The sequence below is a fragment of the Rhinolophus ferrumequinum genome, chromosome 17, assembly GCF_004115265.2.
Source record: "Rhinolophus ferrumequinum isolate MPI-CBG mRhiFer1 chromosome 17, mRhiFer1_v1.p, whole genome shotgun sequence".
Lineage (NCBI taxonomy): Eukaryota > Metazoa > Chordata > Mammalia > Chiroptera > Rhinolophidae > Rhinolophus > Rhinolophus ferrumequinum.
Genome location: NC_046300.1, coordinates 56,637,776 through 56,656,436, shown reverse-complemented (window position 1 = coordinate 56,656,436; position 18,661 = coordinate 56,637,776). Strand labels below are relative to the sequence as shown.

General features: G+C 40.3%; 1 protein-coding gene across 1 annotated transcript in view; it reads left to right on the top strand.

Moving 5' to 3' along the window:
• Nucleotides 1–18,661, top strand: part of CADPS (calcium dependent secretion activator) — a 461,279-nt gene that overhangs the window by 362,462 nt on the left and 80,156 nt on the right. The window contains 5 exon segments of the mRNA XM_033131706.1: nt 4,311–4,331; nt 5,525–5,681; nt 6,460–6,601; nt 14,460–14,606; nt 17,998–18,153. Coding sequence (XP_032987597.1) covers nt 4,311–4,331; nt 5,525–5,681; nt 6,460–6,601; nt 14,460–14,606; nt 17,998–18,153 — 623 coding nt within the window.

Genomic DNA, 18,661 nt, shown 5'->3' with positions numbered 1-18,661 from the left:
CACTCTTCCTCTCATTCAACTCTACAGTGAAAGGGGAGAACAGACATTCCATAAAAGTAATTTCTTAAGTACCTGAAATGGTCATTCCCATGATTAAATGAAAACTGACGGTACAGTTAACTAAGACATAATCCACCATAAATCCAATCATCCCGAATAATGCCTGATTGCATATTTAAATTTCCTCCCTGTTTTTCTACTGTTCCACTCAATCTTGGCTGATCGTGGCAGGGGAAAGAGGTATGTGACTAAACCGAGTGAGTCAGCCACCTGTTATCATAGTCTGTGCATGCCCTTCCAGTACCATGTCTTCTAGTGGGACTTTTCCTGGGGCCCTGCTTCCTAACACTGACCCAAGGAATGTAACAGCAACTTCCAGTGGACTGCTTGTGACATGGGTGGCCCTCCACGGCAGGGCAAATGTGGGGTGATTCTCCTGTGCGTGCATGAAGCAATTGATATAGCTAACAACAACTGCAGTTACATCCCGACACATGCCTCCTTACCTGCCTGGTTCTGTCCTTAGCCTGTCATAGTTTCCTATGTCCGTCTGTACTTACCTTTATTACAGCAGATGAGTAACAAACGTAGTAACCAGTAGCTAGCCAGTGATTCTAATCTTCCTCTACCTACGACTGTCTCTTTGTGAATCATATATACAGTATTTATATATAGAGAGAGTGCCACAGAATCATTATTTCTCCAAAAGCTCTCTGAAGGATGGGGTGAAGACCACTTGAGAAGGGTCTCACACTCGCACTGTACCCAGTGGTGCACAGCTGGAGCCAGAGGAGGGGCCAAATCAGCACCCTCCAAACATGAAAACTAGAACTAACCTGTAGACATAAATTAAGTTGGGTTAGAATTGTTTTCTACTCTATGCTGTATGACGTTCTTTTCAGATTGAGGGCGTTTGGGGTTCAAATGATGGTAAGTATCCACGGGCATCCACAAACTTGTCTCTAGAGGCATGCAGGGGGCCTTCCCTCCCCTTATTTGGATATTGAGGCTTTTCTCACAATGACAAATCAAATTTTTGAAGACATGGGTATGAAGAAATGGTTTTCCACAGTCACAGTTGTGCTTTTAAGTAAATCATACAAGAGAAATGACAGATATGCTTGATTCATAACCTATTTTCTGAGGTTGCTGTAAGCTGAGAAAGGATAGATATTTTCCTAAATTACTCAAAGGGGTGCCAAAGGAAAGTTGATATTCCAAAGAAGACATTTTTTTCACTTTTCCAAAAAGCGCTTTCTCACTAAGTGTTAATCGTCATCATAAACTGCCCTAGTAAGTCATCTTCATAAAAATATTTTAATCTTACATATTCAAAAACCATTTGCGGTAGATAAATAGGGTAGAACTAAATTCAGTTCTGTTTTCATTTACTAACTTTAGAAGTTAGAAAATGAAAACTTTAGCATGCTTTGAAATTTGGAGACCCAGTTTGCTTTTAGGTAAATGTACAGGATTAGTTCCTGAATTAATCATTTACCCAGTCACAAAATGTCATGACTCGACTAATCAAAAGCCACCTATCTGCTGAGCAATGAGACAACTACCTCTGTGCTGTTTTTGAAGAATGAGGAGGTATACAGCAGTCTTGATCTTCAGGCAATAGAAGACAGGCCAGGAGCTTGGGTTCTGTGCCAGAGAAGCTTGAGTTTGAAGTGTGATCTCTATCTAGTTACCTAACCTCTCTTATCCTGTAAATTGGAGATAATAATAGAATCTAGCTCAGATGGTGATTGTTAGGATGGAAGACCACATTAAGTAAAGCACCTGGTATCATGCCTGGCACAGAGTAAGCACTCAACAAAGGTTGGCTGTTGTATTATTAGGGACAAACTACTGAGGAAGCAAAATATATGGATATGTGATCATGACAAGGACAAACCTATGTGGAAAGTACCACATGAATGATGTAGACAGAATATGTTGAAAGGTGAGTGGGTTCATTTTAAGGTGGGGTGTCCAGAAAGGCACCACCTCCTGCTCTTATCATTCACTTACACATTGCAGTCACCTGGGAAGCTCTTAAAACTTGCTGATGTCCGCTTCTCACCCCAGCTCAATTTGTCGGATCTCATGTGGAGGGGTCAAGTATAGTCATTTTGAAAACTGCCCAGGTGCTTCCAGTATATAGCCAGGTCAAGAACCCCTGGCTACAGCCGAAGAGGTAGAATTTGCTCTGGCACACTAAAATAAGATGAGGCTTTGCTGCCAAATAGACGAAGTATGAAAAACATTTTCTACTGCCCAGTACTCACTGCCACATTCTCTGGGTGCTCAATGAACTCTAGAGAATATCACTAACTCTTGGCGGTGTAGCCCTGCTGTTTGATGGTACCACACAAATGAAAGTGACAAGCAGACTTGCCTCTTCCACCAAAACACAATAATCCTTAAAGCCATTTTTAATTCCAATACCAAGTAATTAAATGTCCCAAGAGGAAAAATTTTCAGCTACGAATACATCATATAGACACACATGCGAGAGTATAATAGCAGTTGTCACATTTATTTCTTAATTGCAGCTTAATTCTGCTCTCAGAGCCTAAGTTATTCACAGACACACATGGATTATGCCTTAATGAATTGTTGCTTCATTTTCCCAATCTCTCTCTCTCTATGTATATGTATGTATATGTATATATGTATTGTGGTATACAGAGGGTTACATATATACATGTAATTTGTGTACAAAAAATACAGTGTGTTCACTGTGGTACCTCTGAAGCATACATCTTTGCTTTCAATAATGAAAAGCACTGGGTAAGTATTTAGACGCCAAGCATAACTTTATATTGTCTTTGGAAAAGATTTTAAAGACGTTAGATGCCCACAACATTGAGTTAGCTCACTTAGAAAACTAGCATTCACCTGTCTGAGCAAGATGTAAAATGAATATAGTATTAATGCAAACACAGTATTTTTTAAGGCTTGCCTCACCCAATCCAGGCACACAGACTCTGTTTATTCAATGGAAATTATTATACAGCTTTTTACTGCCCTTGCCATAATCTTTTTCTCCTTCCCAGAGAGTCAGGTTTGGCTCTAAGGTTCTGAAAGAATTACCTTGTGTGTACAGAAATAGATCGAGTCATCCCTTCTCCTACAACCCCTTTTATTTCTCTTGGTTCACTAGAATTCTAAGTTCCTCTGCCAGACTTTGATAGTGATCATTCATATCGCAGTAGTCATTGTTCTTCGTAGGGCTACCTAGCTATATGATTAGTAACACCACAACTGTAGGCAGTTGCTCCATAATTTATTAAATTCCAATAAGGAACGAAGTTCTCTATATATAGTAGAAGCGAGCGCTTCTGATGATCTCTGGTTTGCAACTTTTCAATAAAGCTGGTAAGAACTAGGTATGAGGTTGGGCTGAGACATTTTCAATTGTAGGCATTTAGGGCTGGTGTTTTGTTTTGTTTTCTCCTGTCACCCTAGAGCAAAATCATGTCTCGGAAGGCAACTCAATCCCCCTAATAACTGTTTTCTTAGACTCACCCTGAAGATGTAAAGTTAATCAAGTAACTAAAGAATAAGTGCCAACATTTGATGTGCCTGTGTATTTTGAAAATATCCTGCATCGGGCCTAATGAAAGTCAGCCCTCCCTATAGGGCTGGGAGGGGGGTGGGGCTCCAGCAATGTCCAATATTTAGAAGGCAGGTGGCTGGGAGATCTCAAGGGTGGGCTGAAGGATTTCACGTCCGCCGGATTTAGCAAGGGAGTCAGTCAGTATAGCAAGCCCCAAGCCCCAGGGCTCTCATCCCCAGGTGGTAAAACTACAATAAAACCTCATCCATTCAGACCCAGACACTTGAAATTTGTGACAATTCAATTGTTGATATGGTTCTTTTAATTTTTGTTAAGTAAAATGACATGATCTCAACTTTCTCTGAAAATTCGAAAGGCTCTTCTTACAAGTTTCACCCAAGGACCTGTGAAATTAAACCGTCTGTGTCTTTTATTTCAATTTATATGTCAATTTATCTGTGATTATTAGAAGTTTTTTTAAAAAACCTATACATTTATGATACATTCGTATAATAACCAGTAAGAACATTTTACTTTGATGCCCCAGTACAGACTGCATTTGAAGGCAGCAAATATCTCTTTTTAGGAAGCCCAATAAATTAGGATTTTATGCGGACAAACTAGCTTCTCTCCACTCCCATTACTCTGAATCAGTGAGGTTTTATTGTCAATTAAAATGGAAACAGCAGGTGTCTATTTCCAGCCAAGCTGACCTTAAAGAATAGTCCATGACTTGATTTTTTCCATTTAATTTGCAAACCAGCCACATGTTGATAAAGGAGAAGTAAGTAAAATGAAATCTCATGAAAGGAGAGGTGGATCACTGTTCTGCCTCCTAGTGGCTGTTAGAATATCCCCAAATAACAAATAGATCACAGAAGAGCTTGGCCATTGAACAAACACTTTCATTTATGGAATTATTTCCATAAACTTTCATGTTTCCAAATGCCTTCCATCCTTTTTCAGTGAATGCTCCGGAAAGTGTTTCCAGTGTAAATACTTTACGGCATCGAGTGGGGAGGTGGGGGACAAGATGGGGCTGGCGATTTGTTTTTATTTTATTGCTGTCTTTGGAATCAGCAAAAGAGGGCCTGTTGACACTGCCACTCATTGTGCATGCTCCCTGCCAGAAATGATAGCCAACATGCATGCATGCCTTTGAATTGCATTCACATCTGGCCCGGTCCGATGTGAATGTCGCCCCTGAGACCCTGCACAGTGATTTCCAAGGACCCACGTGCATGAAAATGAGTTACTTCACTGATATTTTTTGGTTTTCAATGTACATATGTGTCCAACCCCCCAGAAAAGCAAGTCCTCATCTTACTGAGTGTGTCCTGGCGTACGCCTGATCTTTCCTACAGACAGGATGCAAAACCAGAAGCTCCCGGCTTAAAGAGATTTTGACTCAAAAGTTTTGTGACAATTGTAACAATGGCTTCCTTTTCCTTAGTATGAATAGGAGTAACATTTCCAATGTGTAGGGAAACACGAGTCACTGAGCTTGTATGAGACCGTAGACAATGAAGCCCCAGATGTGTAGATATAAGTGAACAATCACTGCAAATTTTCAAGTTAGACCAGCAGAAAACCCATAAACACAGTGAAGAAACTCCCAAATTCTAATACCTTAGAGCAAGAACTAGCCAGCCACAGTGATAAAGAGCATGACCCGAAACTTACTGAGTTATTGTAAATTGAACAGAAGTTCCACGTCTGTCACTTCTACAGCTGCATCCTCCGACCAGTGGGTCTGAATAAAGGCTTTCTAAGGCAGGTCTGGAAGCGTGAAAAGCGTTGCCTTGGGACACTTTGAGGCCCAATTGTATCAAACGTGCTGTTCTCTTTACAATAAAATTACCAATCCCCGCTGGATGCATAATTAATCTTGAACAGTGAGGGCTTGACTTCCCATCTTATGTTGGAGAGAGAAGCTCATTGCCTCTTTATCTGTTGTTTTTCTGCCACATTTCGAAGGCTTTTGCGTGGTGGTCAGACTTGATGGTGGAGCATGCCGAGACGTTCCTCTCACTCTTTGCGGTGGACATGGATGCAGCGTTAGAAGTGCAGCCCCCAGACACATGGGACAGTTTCCCACTGTTTCAGCTGCTGAATGATTTTCTGCGTACCGACTGTATGTATTGTCTTTGACTCTTTGACTTTCCTAAGTAGTGTGCAGATAAGCAGATGGCTAAAACATTTTTATCCCAGGCAGACTATAGGATGGACATAGTTCTTCATAGTTTTATGATTAATTCAAAAAAGAAACAAACTTAGAACTAATGGACAGTCTCTTCCAACAAGGGTGCTGTGACAGGGAAGGCCTCTCTTAACCAGGCAGTAGGACCCAAGGGCAGTCGTGTCAGAAGTGGTGCCCGTGGTTTGCTCTTGAACAAGTTAATGAACTTAGCCCCTTCGCAGTCTGCTGTTTTGATCTAAAGGTGATTTCCAGATGAAAAACAATTTCTAGCTAAGCAATATCACGAGCATTTCAGAGTACCTTATAACAATATATAGCCACGCTTCCTCCCCAGGGAGCGCGATGAGCCAAAGAAGGAGTAGAACCTTCTACAGGGAACTGTAATGTGATAGGAGGAAGTTCAGCGGGTGCAAGGAAAACCTAAAAACTAGTGTCGACTGTTGTTTTGTTGTTTTTAAAGGAGCGTGATTGTTTTTCCTTTTTAGAAGAGCAACACCAATAGGTACAATGTTTTTGAATTCCACTTTCTTTCCACGCTGATTAAAGCATGAACTTTGATGCTGTTCATGTACTTTATTTTACTTTATTTCTTTCTCTTCTTTTCTTTCATTTTTTTTTTTTTTGGTCTCTTAGAAGGAGTGCATATGTGTATATGTTGTATGCTGATAACACAACTGTGTGTTCTTACCAAGATTTTGCTTATCTGTTCTAGATAATTTGTGCAATGGAAAATTTCACAAACACCTGCAAGACCTGTTTGCCCCACTTGTGGTTAGATATGTGGATTTGATGGAGTCCTCAATTGCACAATCCATTCACAGGGGCTTTGAGCGGGAGTCATGGGAACCAGTCAAGTAAGGAAACCTCTTTTGATACCATCGGAGTTTGGGTGCAAATGGCTGGAGAGTCATACAGAAATGGATTAATGGTGTCTTATGGTTTTCATTGTTAGCATGGACAGAGAGCAAACACTGTATGTGTTTCCTGCTATGGTGCTCAGAGCCTCCTGGTCCAAAGAGGGGGACGGGGATGAGGTCGAGAAATGTTTCGTGAAATGAAATCTTTGTTTTATTGCACAAGATAAATACGGAATAAGGGATAGAAACCTGTCTGTGATATTTATACCGTGTGTTTTACTCCAGTGGTGTTATCCATAGGAATTAACATTTCCCAAAGTGTGTTCCAAAGGGGTCTAAGCGAGGGGTCAGCAAATGTTTTCTATAAAAGTCCGTATCATAAATATTTAGGCTTTTTGAGCTACATGATCTCTGCCACAACCGGTCGACTCTGCTGTTGTGGTGCAAAAGCAGCTATAGACACTAGGGAAAGGAATGAATGTGGCTGTGTTCCCGTAACATTGTATTTGCAAAAATGGGAGACTGGCCTGTGAGCCGTAGTTTGCCGTTCTCTGGTCTAGGCCTTTGAGACCTACCTCGAGTAATGGACTCTAAGGCCAAATATGGTTAGGAAACTATTATTATATACCCCACTCATCTACTCCACACCCTCGTCTCGTGGAGAGCCACAAAGCACACCAGTATATTGTAAAACTGTGAGAAGATAGTAATACAGAACCTTGTTTAACTCAACTTAATCTAGAGTTTCTTAATGTATTTGACCACAATACTCACATTTTTATAATAGGATATTGATGTAAAGGACAAATGACAGGAAATCCTGTGAGTTGTGAATCTGGCAATTTCCATAACTGCTTGGTGAATCTTAGATTCTATTTGAAAATGTCTGCAGATTCATTGCCACCTCCATTCCCCAGCAAGGACGAGGGCTGTGACTCAAGGAGCCAAAGGAGCAGTCTCAGACTCCCCTTTCTGGAGAAGTAGAGAGAAATTCTCTCTACCTCGGTGGAGAGAATTTTCTGTTGTGAGTTGAAAAGCTTCAATAAAGCCTGCTATTAGCTTTACCCTGTTAGATTCTCTTCTCTCTCTCTCTCTCTCTCTCTCTCTCTCTCTCTCTCTCTCTCCTCTCTCTCTCTCTCTCTCATCTCTCTTTCCCTATAGGAAAATCATTTTGTTCTTTCTAGTCTTTCACATCTTTGGAATGTAGGAGCCAGTGTGGAGCAAAATGGGGGTATGTACAAGCAGACTTTCAGGCACTCCAGAACAAATATTCAGGAGACTTCCTCAATTTGAAAGCTTTGACTTACGTCTAATCTGTAAGCGGTTTTCTGAATTGAGACCTTCTCTCTAACTTTATACTGTGTAAGGCTCTGACTGATAAAGAAATTAATGCAAAACAGCTTTCTCAACTCCCCTTCATCTGAACACTAGAGAAGTGTCCTGACTTACCATACTGCAAGCAGGTTAACGGGTATTGGCTCTTCATTTGCAAGTACTAAGGAATCTAAATTTTACCTTGTTATTCTCAGATTAGAACAGTCTGTTAATATGGCCCTGCTGACTTTTTACTCATGAGAAAAAAAACTGGGTCCCTTGACGATAAGGGACCTATTATGAAGGACTCTATTTCTTTTTTAATGCTCACTGCAGTCAAGATAATTGTGCTGTGGCGAACAGTTATGAAAAGGAAAAGGTTAAAATGGGTAATATTCACATTTTGAAAAGAGCTATGGTCTTGAAATAGCATTTACTTGCTTGGGTTTAAATGTGGAGGCTACTACCGCCAACAGACACAGGAGGAAATGATTGGTATTCTTCACTGGTTCTTAAAGGGCCCTGGAGTTGGGACCTCGTCCTCCATTTACCAGCCAGAAGGCTAATAAAGGCAATGGAATCAGTTTCTTCTCTGCAAAACTGATTTTTAAAAATGTTCCTACTCAGTGTCCGAGGATTGTCATGAAGTTCTGTGATAATGTCACTAAAGCCATTTTATAATCTGTTCAACTTCAAAAACCAAGCAAACGCCTTTTACTCCTTTTGAAACACTACATATTCTTCATACTATCAAAAGTAAAGATAGAATCAAAATCATTTTCACAATTGGAAGTCTTAGTCTGGGAATATTTTCTTGGGGATTTTTTTAATGATTGAAAAATAAAATTCGAACTCATGGATCAGAAATTTAAGGATTTGAAAATGAGTGAAGGATTAATAGTTGTAAATAATAACCTGAGAATCTTATTTATACATAGATGTGGTTTTTTAAGTAGCTTTTAATATGATCATGGTTTGTTCAATTCATGCTAAATGATATGTGCCTTTCAGAGTATGCAGAGATATTTGAAAGTGCCAACTAAAATGTAAGCTAAATTAAAATTCTTGAAGCCACTCATATTTTATTAGAGGATTTGTATACAGAATGTGGATACCATGGGACAGATTTGCAGAATGGCCGGCACAAAATGAAGGGTAAAAAAAGAGCTTGGGGACATGCTTATGTGCTACAAGGAATGAATCTTTCTATACTTCGTACCATATGAAGAGAAACAAAGTATGAACGAACGCTTATCTGATAACTACTTAGGCAGCTGATAAAGAAGCAGAGATTCATTTTTCTTGTTGGATTGTTTTTCCAAGTAAAGAATGATCTTTTTGAAATATCTTTCAAACTTCCTCAAAAACAAGAAACAGTCTTGGAAAAATAATTTCACTTTGCTCAATCTTCTTTAATTTTGCCACGATTTCCCAATACACACACATACACACACACACACACACACACACACACAGACCACAGCCTTTCTTTCAAGCAAATGTTATACTCAAATAATTCTGTTCCTCCGCTTTTCAAAAGTCATAATTATAACCTGATTATAGGGAAAATGACTGAGAAATGCATCATCAAGCCTCCTTCAAGAAAAACTAGTATTCAAAATGTTAAAGAAAAACAGCACTCTGACAAGATAATGCTAGCAACAGTGTGAGTCTGCTAAAAACAGATTTTAAATATTATTTATTCTTCAGATTTTCTTATTTCAAAATCTGGCCATGTAAAAGAAAAGTAGAGATATAATCATCACTTGGGTTTGATACGAATTATCTGACAGAAAGGGTCGAATGGCTCAGTCCACTTGCTGCCTCTGTGAGGAGAGAAAGGGAGGCTGCATCTCTGTTTCCATTAAGCCAGATACAGTCATGATTAGCATCTCTATGCATTAGTGAAAATATTATCGCATAGCTTCCAACCGCAGCTGAAGACAGCCAGCCTCTGAAGGCCAAGCCCAAACTGGAGCCCGTCACCCTCTACTGGGTATCCATCAGGAAATATCATGCGGCCACCACTCACAGGGGAGCTGGTCGTTCACACCCATCCCGGCAACCCTGAATATCCGCCTTGGGTCCAAACGAGCAGATGGACAATTTCTACCAGCTCTTTCGACTTGGCTTGTTGTTAGTCAAGTCATCGTGGAAAACTTCGAAAGTGTCTACTCCAAAGCTTGCCAAGTCTAGTACCCTCCTCACACTACTCTTTGCTTGACAGATCATTTCTCAGTCTCCACTTGTAGGCACAGGGAATCCACATTTCATGGTGGCCATGTCAGGTTAGGATGGCTCTAAACGATGGAACTAAACATTGCTTCTTGATATATATGCACTGAAAAATCTGGGTTTCTCATTTCTCAAAATGCTTTCTCTCTCTCTCTCTGCCTGAGATATACACATGAAAGTTATTTTTAAAATAATGTCATTTTCCAGATTCTCAAAGATGCCAATATCTCGATGATAATAAACTGCCAGACCAGAGACACCTTAGCAATATGTAGGTGGCTTGGTGTGAAATAGGCAAGTACTAGACATGGAGTCAGATCTCCTGACTGTCAGTAACTTGGAGTCAGAACTCCTGACTTGCTGGGTGAGCTTGGGCAAATCAGAGGACTTTTCTTACGCTCAGTATCCTCCTTTGCAAAATAAGGTCTTTGAATACCCAGGACTGTTCCAACACTAACATTCTAGAAAATGTGACTTTTCATATTCACCCCCTATACACATTTGATCACTACTACCTCCCTAGCACCTAGAAAAAGGCCTGGGACATAACAGGTGCTTAGGAAATATTTCTTGATTAACTGAACTTTATTAAGAAACCCATACAGGCTGAAAATTGTAAGGATATAGTAGGAAAACTATGGGGAGGGGTAAAAGAATAAGATACATTCCCAATCAGGGATTTCAATTTAGTTGGGTCTGAGCAAGATGCGCACAGGAAAAATGACTTTAAATATTCACCAATGTACAAACGTACAGATAATATAAGGAAGAGTATGAGAGCGCAGAGTGAAAGGGAATGGATTTCTGCTGAGGGGTCATGAAGGAAACAACTGGGAGACTAAGATTTCAAAAGGAGCTGGGTGCTGGGAAAGAGCACAAACAAAAGTGGAAATATGGGGGGAAGCAGGGTATGTAACAGAAACTGGGTGTTCGCTTTGGGCCAGCGTGGATGATGGAGGAGGCAAGCCATAAGGCTGGAGAGACGTTTGGGATTTGAAATGTTCTAAAATCCCATGCAGTTTGAAACTTTATTTTCTAGGTTACGCATTCTAAACAGAGGCTTTACAGCTCTCAAAGCTGATGAAATTTGGAGATACATATATATATACGTATATATATATATATACACATATCACAGGTCTGCATACAGTACATAAACAGATATACAGTATGTTGGTGGTAGTAAATTTTCATGGGGAAGGCAGTTGGGCGGGCTCTGGTGGTGATAAGGAATAAAAGGTTAATAAACACTGCTCTACACTCGAAGATGTCAAAAAATGCCCATGCCCCGAAGTAGGGCTCAGATCTAAGAATAAGCACTGAGAGAGATTGCAGAGCCCTTAATACCAAGACTGGATGAGATGAGTTGCATATATATTCATGCAAGAAATGGCTCAGAGAGTAGAAGGCATTCTGTATCTTAACTCTCACCCCGTCCATAAATCTAAAGATGTCTTTGAAAGAATACCCTTACCATATCCTCTCTCAATGGAGACACAATCTTGATGATAATTAATTCTGGAAGCACAAAACGACTCTACCTCTAGTCATTTCCATCAATAGAAATGATGAGGCACACACAAACTTGTAACTTTCATCCATGTGAGAGAAAGGGGATCAGAATTTTTTAATCCAGTGCTCCAGGGACGGGCCCTTTCGTATAAATGGGCGCTACCCTTTTTCAGCAGCATCCCCAAAATGAATGAGTCTAATTCTTAACATACATCAGTTGTTAGGATTGCAATTCACACTTATTAATACTAGTCAGAGATATCCAATTATGACTCTCACAGAGATGCATGACAGACTTGTTTTTAGGTAGTTGCTAAAGAGCCCTATAACATAATAGTTTGTTACATCCATCAGCAGCCCCAGGAAGCTGATATGACCTGAGTGCTACTAGAAAACTTCCCCTTTCACATGTATATCAGTGAAATATAGTGTTTGGAATTGCCTCTTTGATTATTAATATAAATGATTAATATCCAAAGGAAATATTAGTAGCCTTTGTAATACACTATACTATTTTGCTAAATGCAGGAATACCAAACATGTTTCAGCCTTTTAAAACTAGAGCATTATAATATGTCACATGAAAGAAATGTTTCTATATGAGTACAGTGCAGTAGTCCAGCCAAAATGTCATATTTTACAAATACAATATGTTTTGATTAATATAAGCATTTTTTAATTTTTGTGTGCAAAATGAAGCTCATTTCTCATTTGTGTACCCACCATCCACTAATATGTTTAAATTAAGTTGCTTTTGCATACATTTGTATGTTATTCATTCCTAGCTACTTTTAATTTGCTCAGAATTGACATTTTAACTTTCCAGGCTGCCATCTCTAAAGATCTCCTAATTCCTTGATCATTATTCAGTGTGTGTGTCATTTAATGATCACATTTGCTTATATAGGCGTACACATGTCTCAGTGGAAATCGATTTTGTTACATGGCAGTGTTTAAGACGGGAGAACCACCAGGGACGGAAATCAAAGGCAAATTCCGCAGTTAAACACAGAAAGATGGAAGGAAAAGTTCCATGTTCCCCACTACTTAATAGTCATATTTAGCTTCTTCTCTTGACCATTCCCACAAGAGCAACGTTTGGTCCCAAGTAGAGAAGTATAATTGGTTTTCCCACAATGTGAAGTGTAAACCTTTGAGACACCTGTGTCCCTTAAGGAAGAGAGTGACAGGCTGGCAATTTTGCTTTCTAAGTTTTTCCATCTACAAGCCTGGGCTATATTGTCATTGTGAAAGGGTAAGTGGTTTCAGAGGGAGACAGATGTCCAGACTATCTCCAGGGTCCAGAATTTCTGACTTATCGAAGGCTTGCCCCCCTGAGCAAACCCAGAGGCAGCTCCAGGCCTTGCAAGAGTTCTGTTAGTCAAACACAGCTTGCCCGGGGCAGAGCCGCTTTGGCAAAACTTGCTCTTCTCCTGCAAGCTCCAAAAAGAAAGCCTCAACTCCTTTGCCAAAGTGCTGTCAACTCCACTTAAACAGGAGGGCTCCTCTCAGATGCAGAGTTACACTGGGCGCTACCGTGCCAGTGACTTTGGCGGCATGGAACACCCTTAAAATGCCACTACAGAGATACGTGGTGCCAGCTTGTGGAGCAGAGTTTGACACAGTCTCTCGGAAGACGTGTAGTTGATTTGAGTTGGGATTATTGTTTTGTTTTATTTTCTCCCGTTAATCATGAAGTCATCCATCTCTCATCACAACAGTTGATCGATCTTTGTTCAAAAACAAGAAGCTTCTATGACATCACATTTTAAAACAATTTATTAATTTTTAATTTAAATTTTAACTCTTTGTAGAAAAATGCACTGCTTTAATTTTCACAAACTGAATACACCCGTGTAACAATCACACAGATCAGGAAACTGCACATCCCCAGCACCCCGGAAGCCCTGTCATCCTTTCTTCTGCCTCTATCTCATTTTCAAGGGTAATTGCTATAACATGGGGCCACATTTTAAACCTACTTGTAGTCGAAGAATTTACTATAAGAAGTGAATCTGAGATTTTTTTTCTGTGTGTGTGTGTGTGTGTGTGTGTGCACACGCGCAAACATTTCTCCATTTTAATTTTTAATTGGACTTGGTTTGGGAGGAGCAGTTTCCATTTTCATGAAGTGTTCTATAAAATTATTCAAAGCTCGTCATTTCCTTGATATAATTCTTTCATTTTCGCCATCAACTCTGACACCCGTTGCACATACACCTGTCTTCAGAGGTAGCGGTTGGAAAGAATTTCTTCTCTGTACACCACCATTATGTATGCATTCAACTGGGTGAATTTCTGTTACATCATGTATCTCAAATCTGACTTAAGAAATGTGACTCCATCAAAAATAATTTATAAATAAAAGTAAGAAAATTAAAGAGCTCCACCGTTTCTGTCAACCCCAGGCACTTGACAGCAGCCCTAGCCCCAACACCGCTAGGAATTCCACGAACTTCAAGTTATAGATTCTCTCGGCAACAGATTTAGACACTGAAGGCCCTTCGCAGAGGCGTTTACGTAATGTGATCATTGCATGAAGGTGTCCATGAGTGTCCATGCTTCCACGTCACTCTGTGGTTAATTTTTTTACATTAACTTGTGTCATTTCTCTCTGGATATTGAGCCACGCCACAGCTCCCATCCATAAGCTGCTTTCCGACGTGTGTCGCTTGAGTTTTCGCTGTTGTCTTGCTGTGGACGTAGCCAATTTATTTACAACTGTCGTGTGCTTCTGCCACATCTGCATTGTCACCGTGATGGTATTTTTTCTTTCTGTCTGTTTCTTCCACAGGAGTTTAACCAGTAACCTACCCAATGTGAACCTACCCAATGTGAACCTTCCCAAAGTACCAAATCTACCAGTTAACATCCCTCTAGGCATCCCACAAATGCCTACTTTTTCGGCACCGTCATGGATGGCTGCTATATATGATGCTGAGTGTGTATTCAGTTCACATTAGATCTAATTTAAATTTAAGTGATCTTGGCATGGATATGTATTGTTTATTTCTATACATCCTATATAACAGAGATGGAGAGGGATAATTAGACATATTTTGCTGATCATACAGAGACAATATTGTTTATTTCTGGCATGTGGCATGTTTGTAAGACGTTTGCTATATATACAGCACTAACAATTTGTCTTACGCCCACTGAACGTTTGAGGACTATGTTTCACTTCCTGAATTCTTTTGCAAAAGGATTCTGCCCATGTTTGTTTTGTTTTTCTTTTTAATGCAGGTGGCATGACTTTAGGAGTTATTCATCCAAAAGTAGTCCAGGGAACCTCTTTGATGGGCTGGCCAGTCATCTCTGGCCTGACCCAAATCTAAGAGGGAAGCACACCTACCTAGAGGCTTAGGGTATTTTTGTTGTTGTTGTTGCTTTTTAAATAAAAAATTCCTAGCGACTGTCAAACCATAAAGTATATTTCTGGTGTCAGCAAATGGCAGGATATAGTAACAGTATGTTCAGGGCTAAATGAAAATTTCTGAATGGATCAAGCCTTAGTCGTGCAAATGTTATATAAAGATAACTTTCCAAGGTCATAATACAGTACAGAGTACTGAGATCTAGGTAGCAAGATTTCTAAACTTGAGAATGTGAGGTTTAAACAAGAAATGATTGCATTTTTGGGGTAGCTATATCATCTGTGGTCAGAGTGTAGGATCATTCTTTACATTCATCCACAGAAATTCCGGGAATGTATGGGTTTCTTTTTCTTTGGAGACCAAGCCACTCCTTTAATGCCAGGAGTTTAGGGGAGTGGAGGTTGAGTAGCCATTCCTTCTGGTTTAGGAAACGAATCCTCTCTTTTTTTTTTCTTAGCAAGAAGAAGATCCAGCACCCCTAAATTCTACCTCAGGGAAATAAAATTAGAACCACGTGCGTGATTTAATAAGTGAAATAAGGTTTAGCGATTCTGTACCCTCCTTTGATCCTTTTCTTAGACCACAGCTAATTATAGGCCAGATAAGCTTTTTCTTGAAAGAATAAATTGGCACGTTTTCAAAGGGAAGTGTTATTATCAAAGGAATAAAAAATGATCTGAAACTGGCAGTGATGTTTTGAAATCTCGAAATCACATTCGTCAAGATGGCCCTCAACATTTTTATTTTTGTAGTAATCCAGGTAGAGAACAGGACATTAAAACGACTTCTCTGCTTGGCTCCTCCAAAGCTGCCTGATATTTTTAAAAACCTATGTTTGTTCACAAATTCACAATGAAATCATATGGTCAATGTGTCTGATTCTCTTTTATAAAGACAACTGAAAACCTCCAAAAATCTATATCTGAAAAAAAAACTCTTCTAAGAAAACATAAATCATATTCATGCTAAGATGACTGTATTAAAAGTTAGATTAGGTATTATCTGTTAATAATTAAAAAAATAAATATCTGAAAGCTTCTCTTACCTTCTTCCGTGCATGCTCTGTGACATTGTTTTTGAAAAGATATGAATCAAGACATTGTAATAAAGCAGATAATGGTCTCTGTTCAATTAATTAAGGCATGAGTGGGAACACATTTTGGTAACTGCTCAGCAATCAAAATAATCTTGGTGCTATTGCCTTAACATTAACAGTTTATCTTAAAAATAAAAAGAAAATATTCTTTTCCTCATGTCAAAACTTAATAATAAGCTCTTCAAAGAAAACGAAAAAAAAAACCCTAGAAGAATTTTTTGAAACTCTGAAACCAGATGGGTGTCAAAATGTTGTTGTAATAAATACCAATTATTGCATTCATATGTACTTAATGATTTAAAACATACAACCATGCAGTTCCAAAACGGGGTTTAGACTAGACAAAGTTGGGGTTTCTTTTTCCCAAGCATAGGATGGGGCCGGGGGAAGGCTGCACTTTCATGGGGAAACAATGCATTCCCCCACTTTTGAATGCTTACAGCAGTATCTGAAAGGAAGGCGTAGATTCTCAATCACCCAACCAGGAAATGCCTGATTCTATATCTTTTCATAATTCCAGTTTCCTCCTTTGCCACCTTTCATTTTAAGGACGTGTTTCCATGTTACCTGCTCCTTCGTGTCAGATACATCTACGTACTGACCTCAGACTGGTCTGTCCTTGAAAACGTTACCCTGTTGGTCCAGGCCGTAGGCTCCCTCTCGGCATGTTGGGAGTTTGCCCCTTCCCCAACCCGCAGTAGCTGTGTATGCATTTATGCACTAGCTATATTTCTCTCTGAAGCATTAATTCAATGCAGCTGGCATCTGTCACAATAGAAACACCCACTCTCATCTGTTTCTATAGACGATGTCAGAACAAGTGGTAATGCATGGTGTGTTGGACATTTTATAAATTACTGTGTTAGCATTAGTGGTATGCGAGGAAGGGGGTGGGAGGTGGCCACCCCTCAGAGCTCCAAATGGGATTGTTACAAAAGAGAAAGCCAGCCAGAGAAGGGCAAGCGGGTGAGCGATGGAGCATTTCCCACACACAGGCCTTCCGTGGATGCCCCAGGTAAACGTTTCTTAGACGTCATTGTACAGAAAGAAATCAAGACCAATTTCTTCATCTGTACAGAGGACTGGGTAAGATGGTGCAATGGTTTGAAAAAAAAAAAAAAAAAAAAAAAAAAAGCTCAGGTTTTGAGCCGTAAAGCTTTGCAAATATCCCTTGTCCACTCACCTCCCCCCTGACTCACCTCGTCCTGGGGCTGCCTAGGCAACGGGCTGGTCTATGAAAATTGGAATAATAACCAAACTGAACAAGAGTCTTGGATTCAAGGTATCCAGGTGTACTTGTCTCGATTCGAGTCACCCCAATTTCTTTCCAGCTCTTCAATAGAGAAAGCAGGTCCTCGCTCACCACTTTGTTAGCACTGTCCTTTTAAAACTAAGTCTTGTGCAATCTCCAAGAGACCTCCGCTCTGGAGGGGAGCTGGGGAAATGCATGAAACCCTGAATTTTAATAACTGCATGTTGCCATGTAGTTATTATCTGTTGAGACTTACTTCTCCCTCTGGTCCGTGGCCTTCATCTGAATCATCACATGTGTTAATGTGGTTATTAACGGAAGGCTGATTTTTACCATACACCATTCTCCTGGCTGTTATGGGGCAATACCTTTCTCAGACTTCTCACTGGTCTGGAATAATTGGCTGAACAAAGCCGACTAAGTCATGTATGGTAAAACTCAAAATCTGCCAGTGGAGATGCCCCCATGTCCACTGCCAACATGCGTCGTTTTGTATGTTGAAGCCACTGTTTGCCTTAAGCCTTCTAGTCCCCGGTTGTCTTGGTGTCAGCTTTTAAGAACCACAGGCCAGTGGGTGACTCTTGTTTTCTAATTTTTATCCTGCCAGTAATGGATCAGGCACTTCCGAAGATCTGTTCTGGAAACTCGATGCCCTTCAGACCTTCATTCGGGACTTGCACTGGCCCGAAGAAGAGTTTGGAAAGCACCTGGAACAACGGCTGAAGCTGATGGCAAGTGACATGATTGAATCCTGTGTCAAAAGGTAAGCACAGGTGTCTGGCCAGCCTCTGCATGCCTTCCCCACTTACACTGACTCGGGGCAGGATAGATGGCCCCTCTTTCAATAGGCCATAATGTGGAGTTTCTGGAGAAGGTGATCACTTGTCAAAGTCAACTGAAGTGGTGGCCACCCAAGTCTGGCTTCCGTTCACCTGCCCCACAGCTGTCCCAAAGCCAACAATGTGGCTGCCAGTGTTTTTCACTTTGCTCCATGAGGAAAGGATCCATGTCGGTTCTTGTTCAGCACGGTATCTCTGATATCTAGCAGTGTCTGGCACAAAATATTTACTTAATAAATGTGTTTTCAGTGTAGAAGTGCATACATGGCTGGACAGCTAGATGGAAATAAAAGAAACACATACAGTTCTAGAGCTGGCGCATCCAGTACAGGTAGCAGGAACCTAACGACTTCCAGCTGCAGGACTGGCAGCGTCGCTCCTTCTGTGCATGTGAACTGATCCTGTACTATGCGCCAACTATTAGTTGTCTTG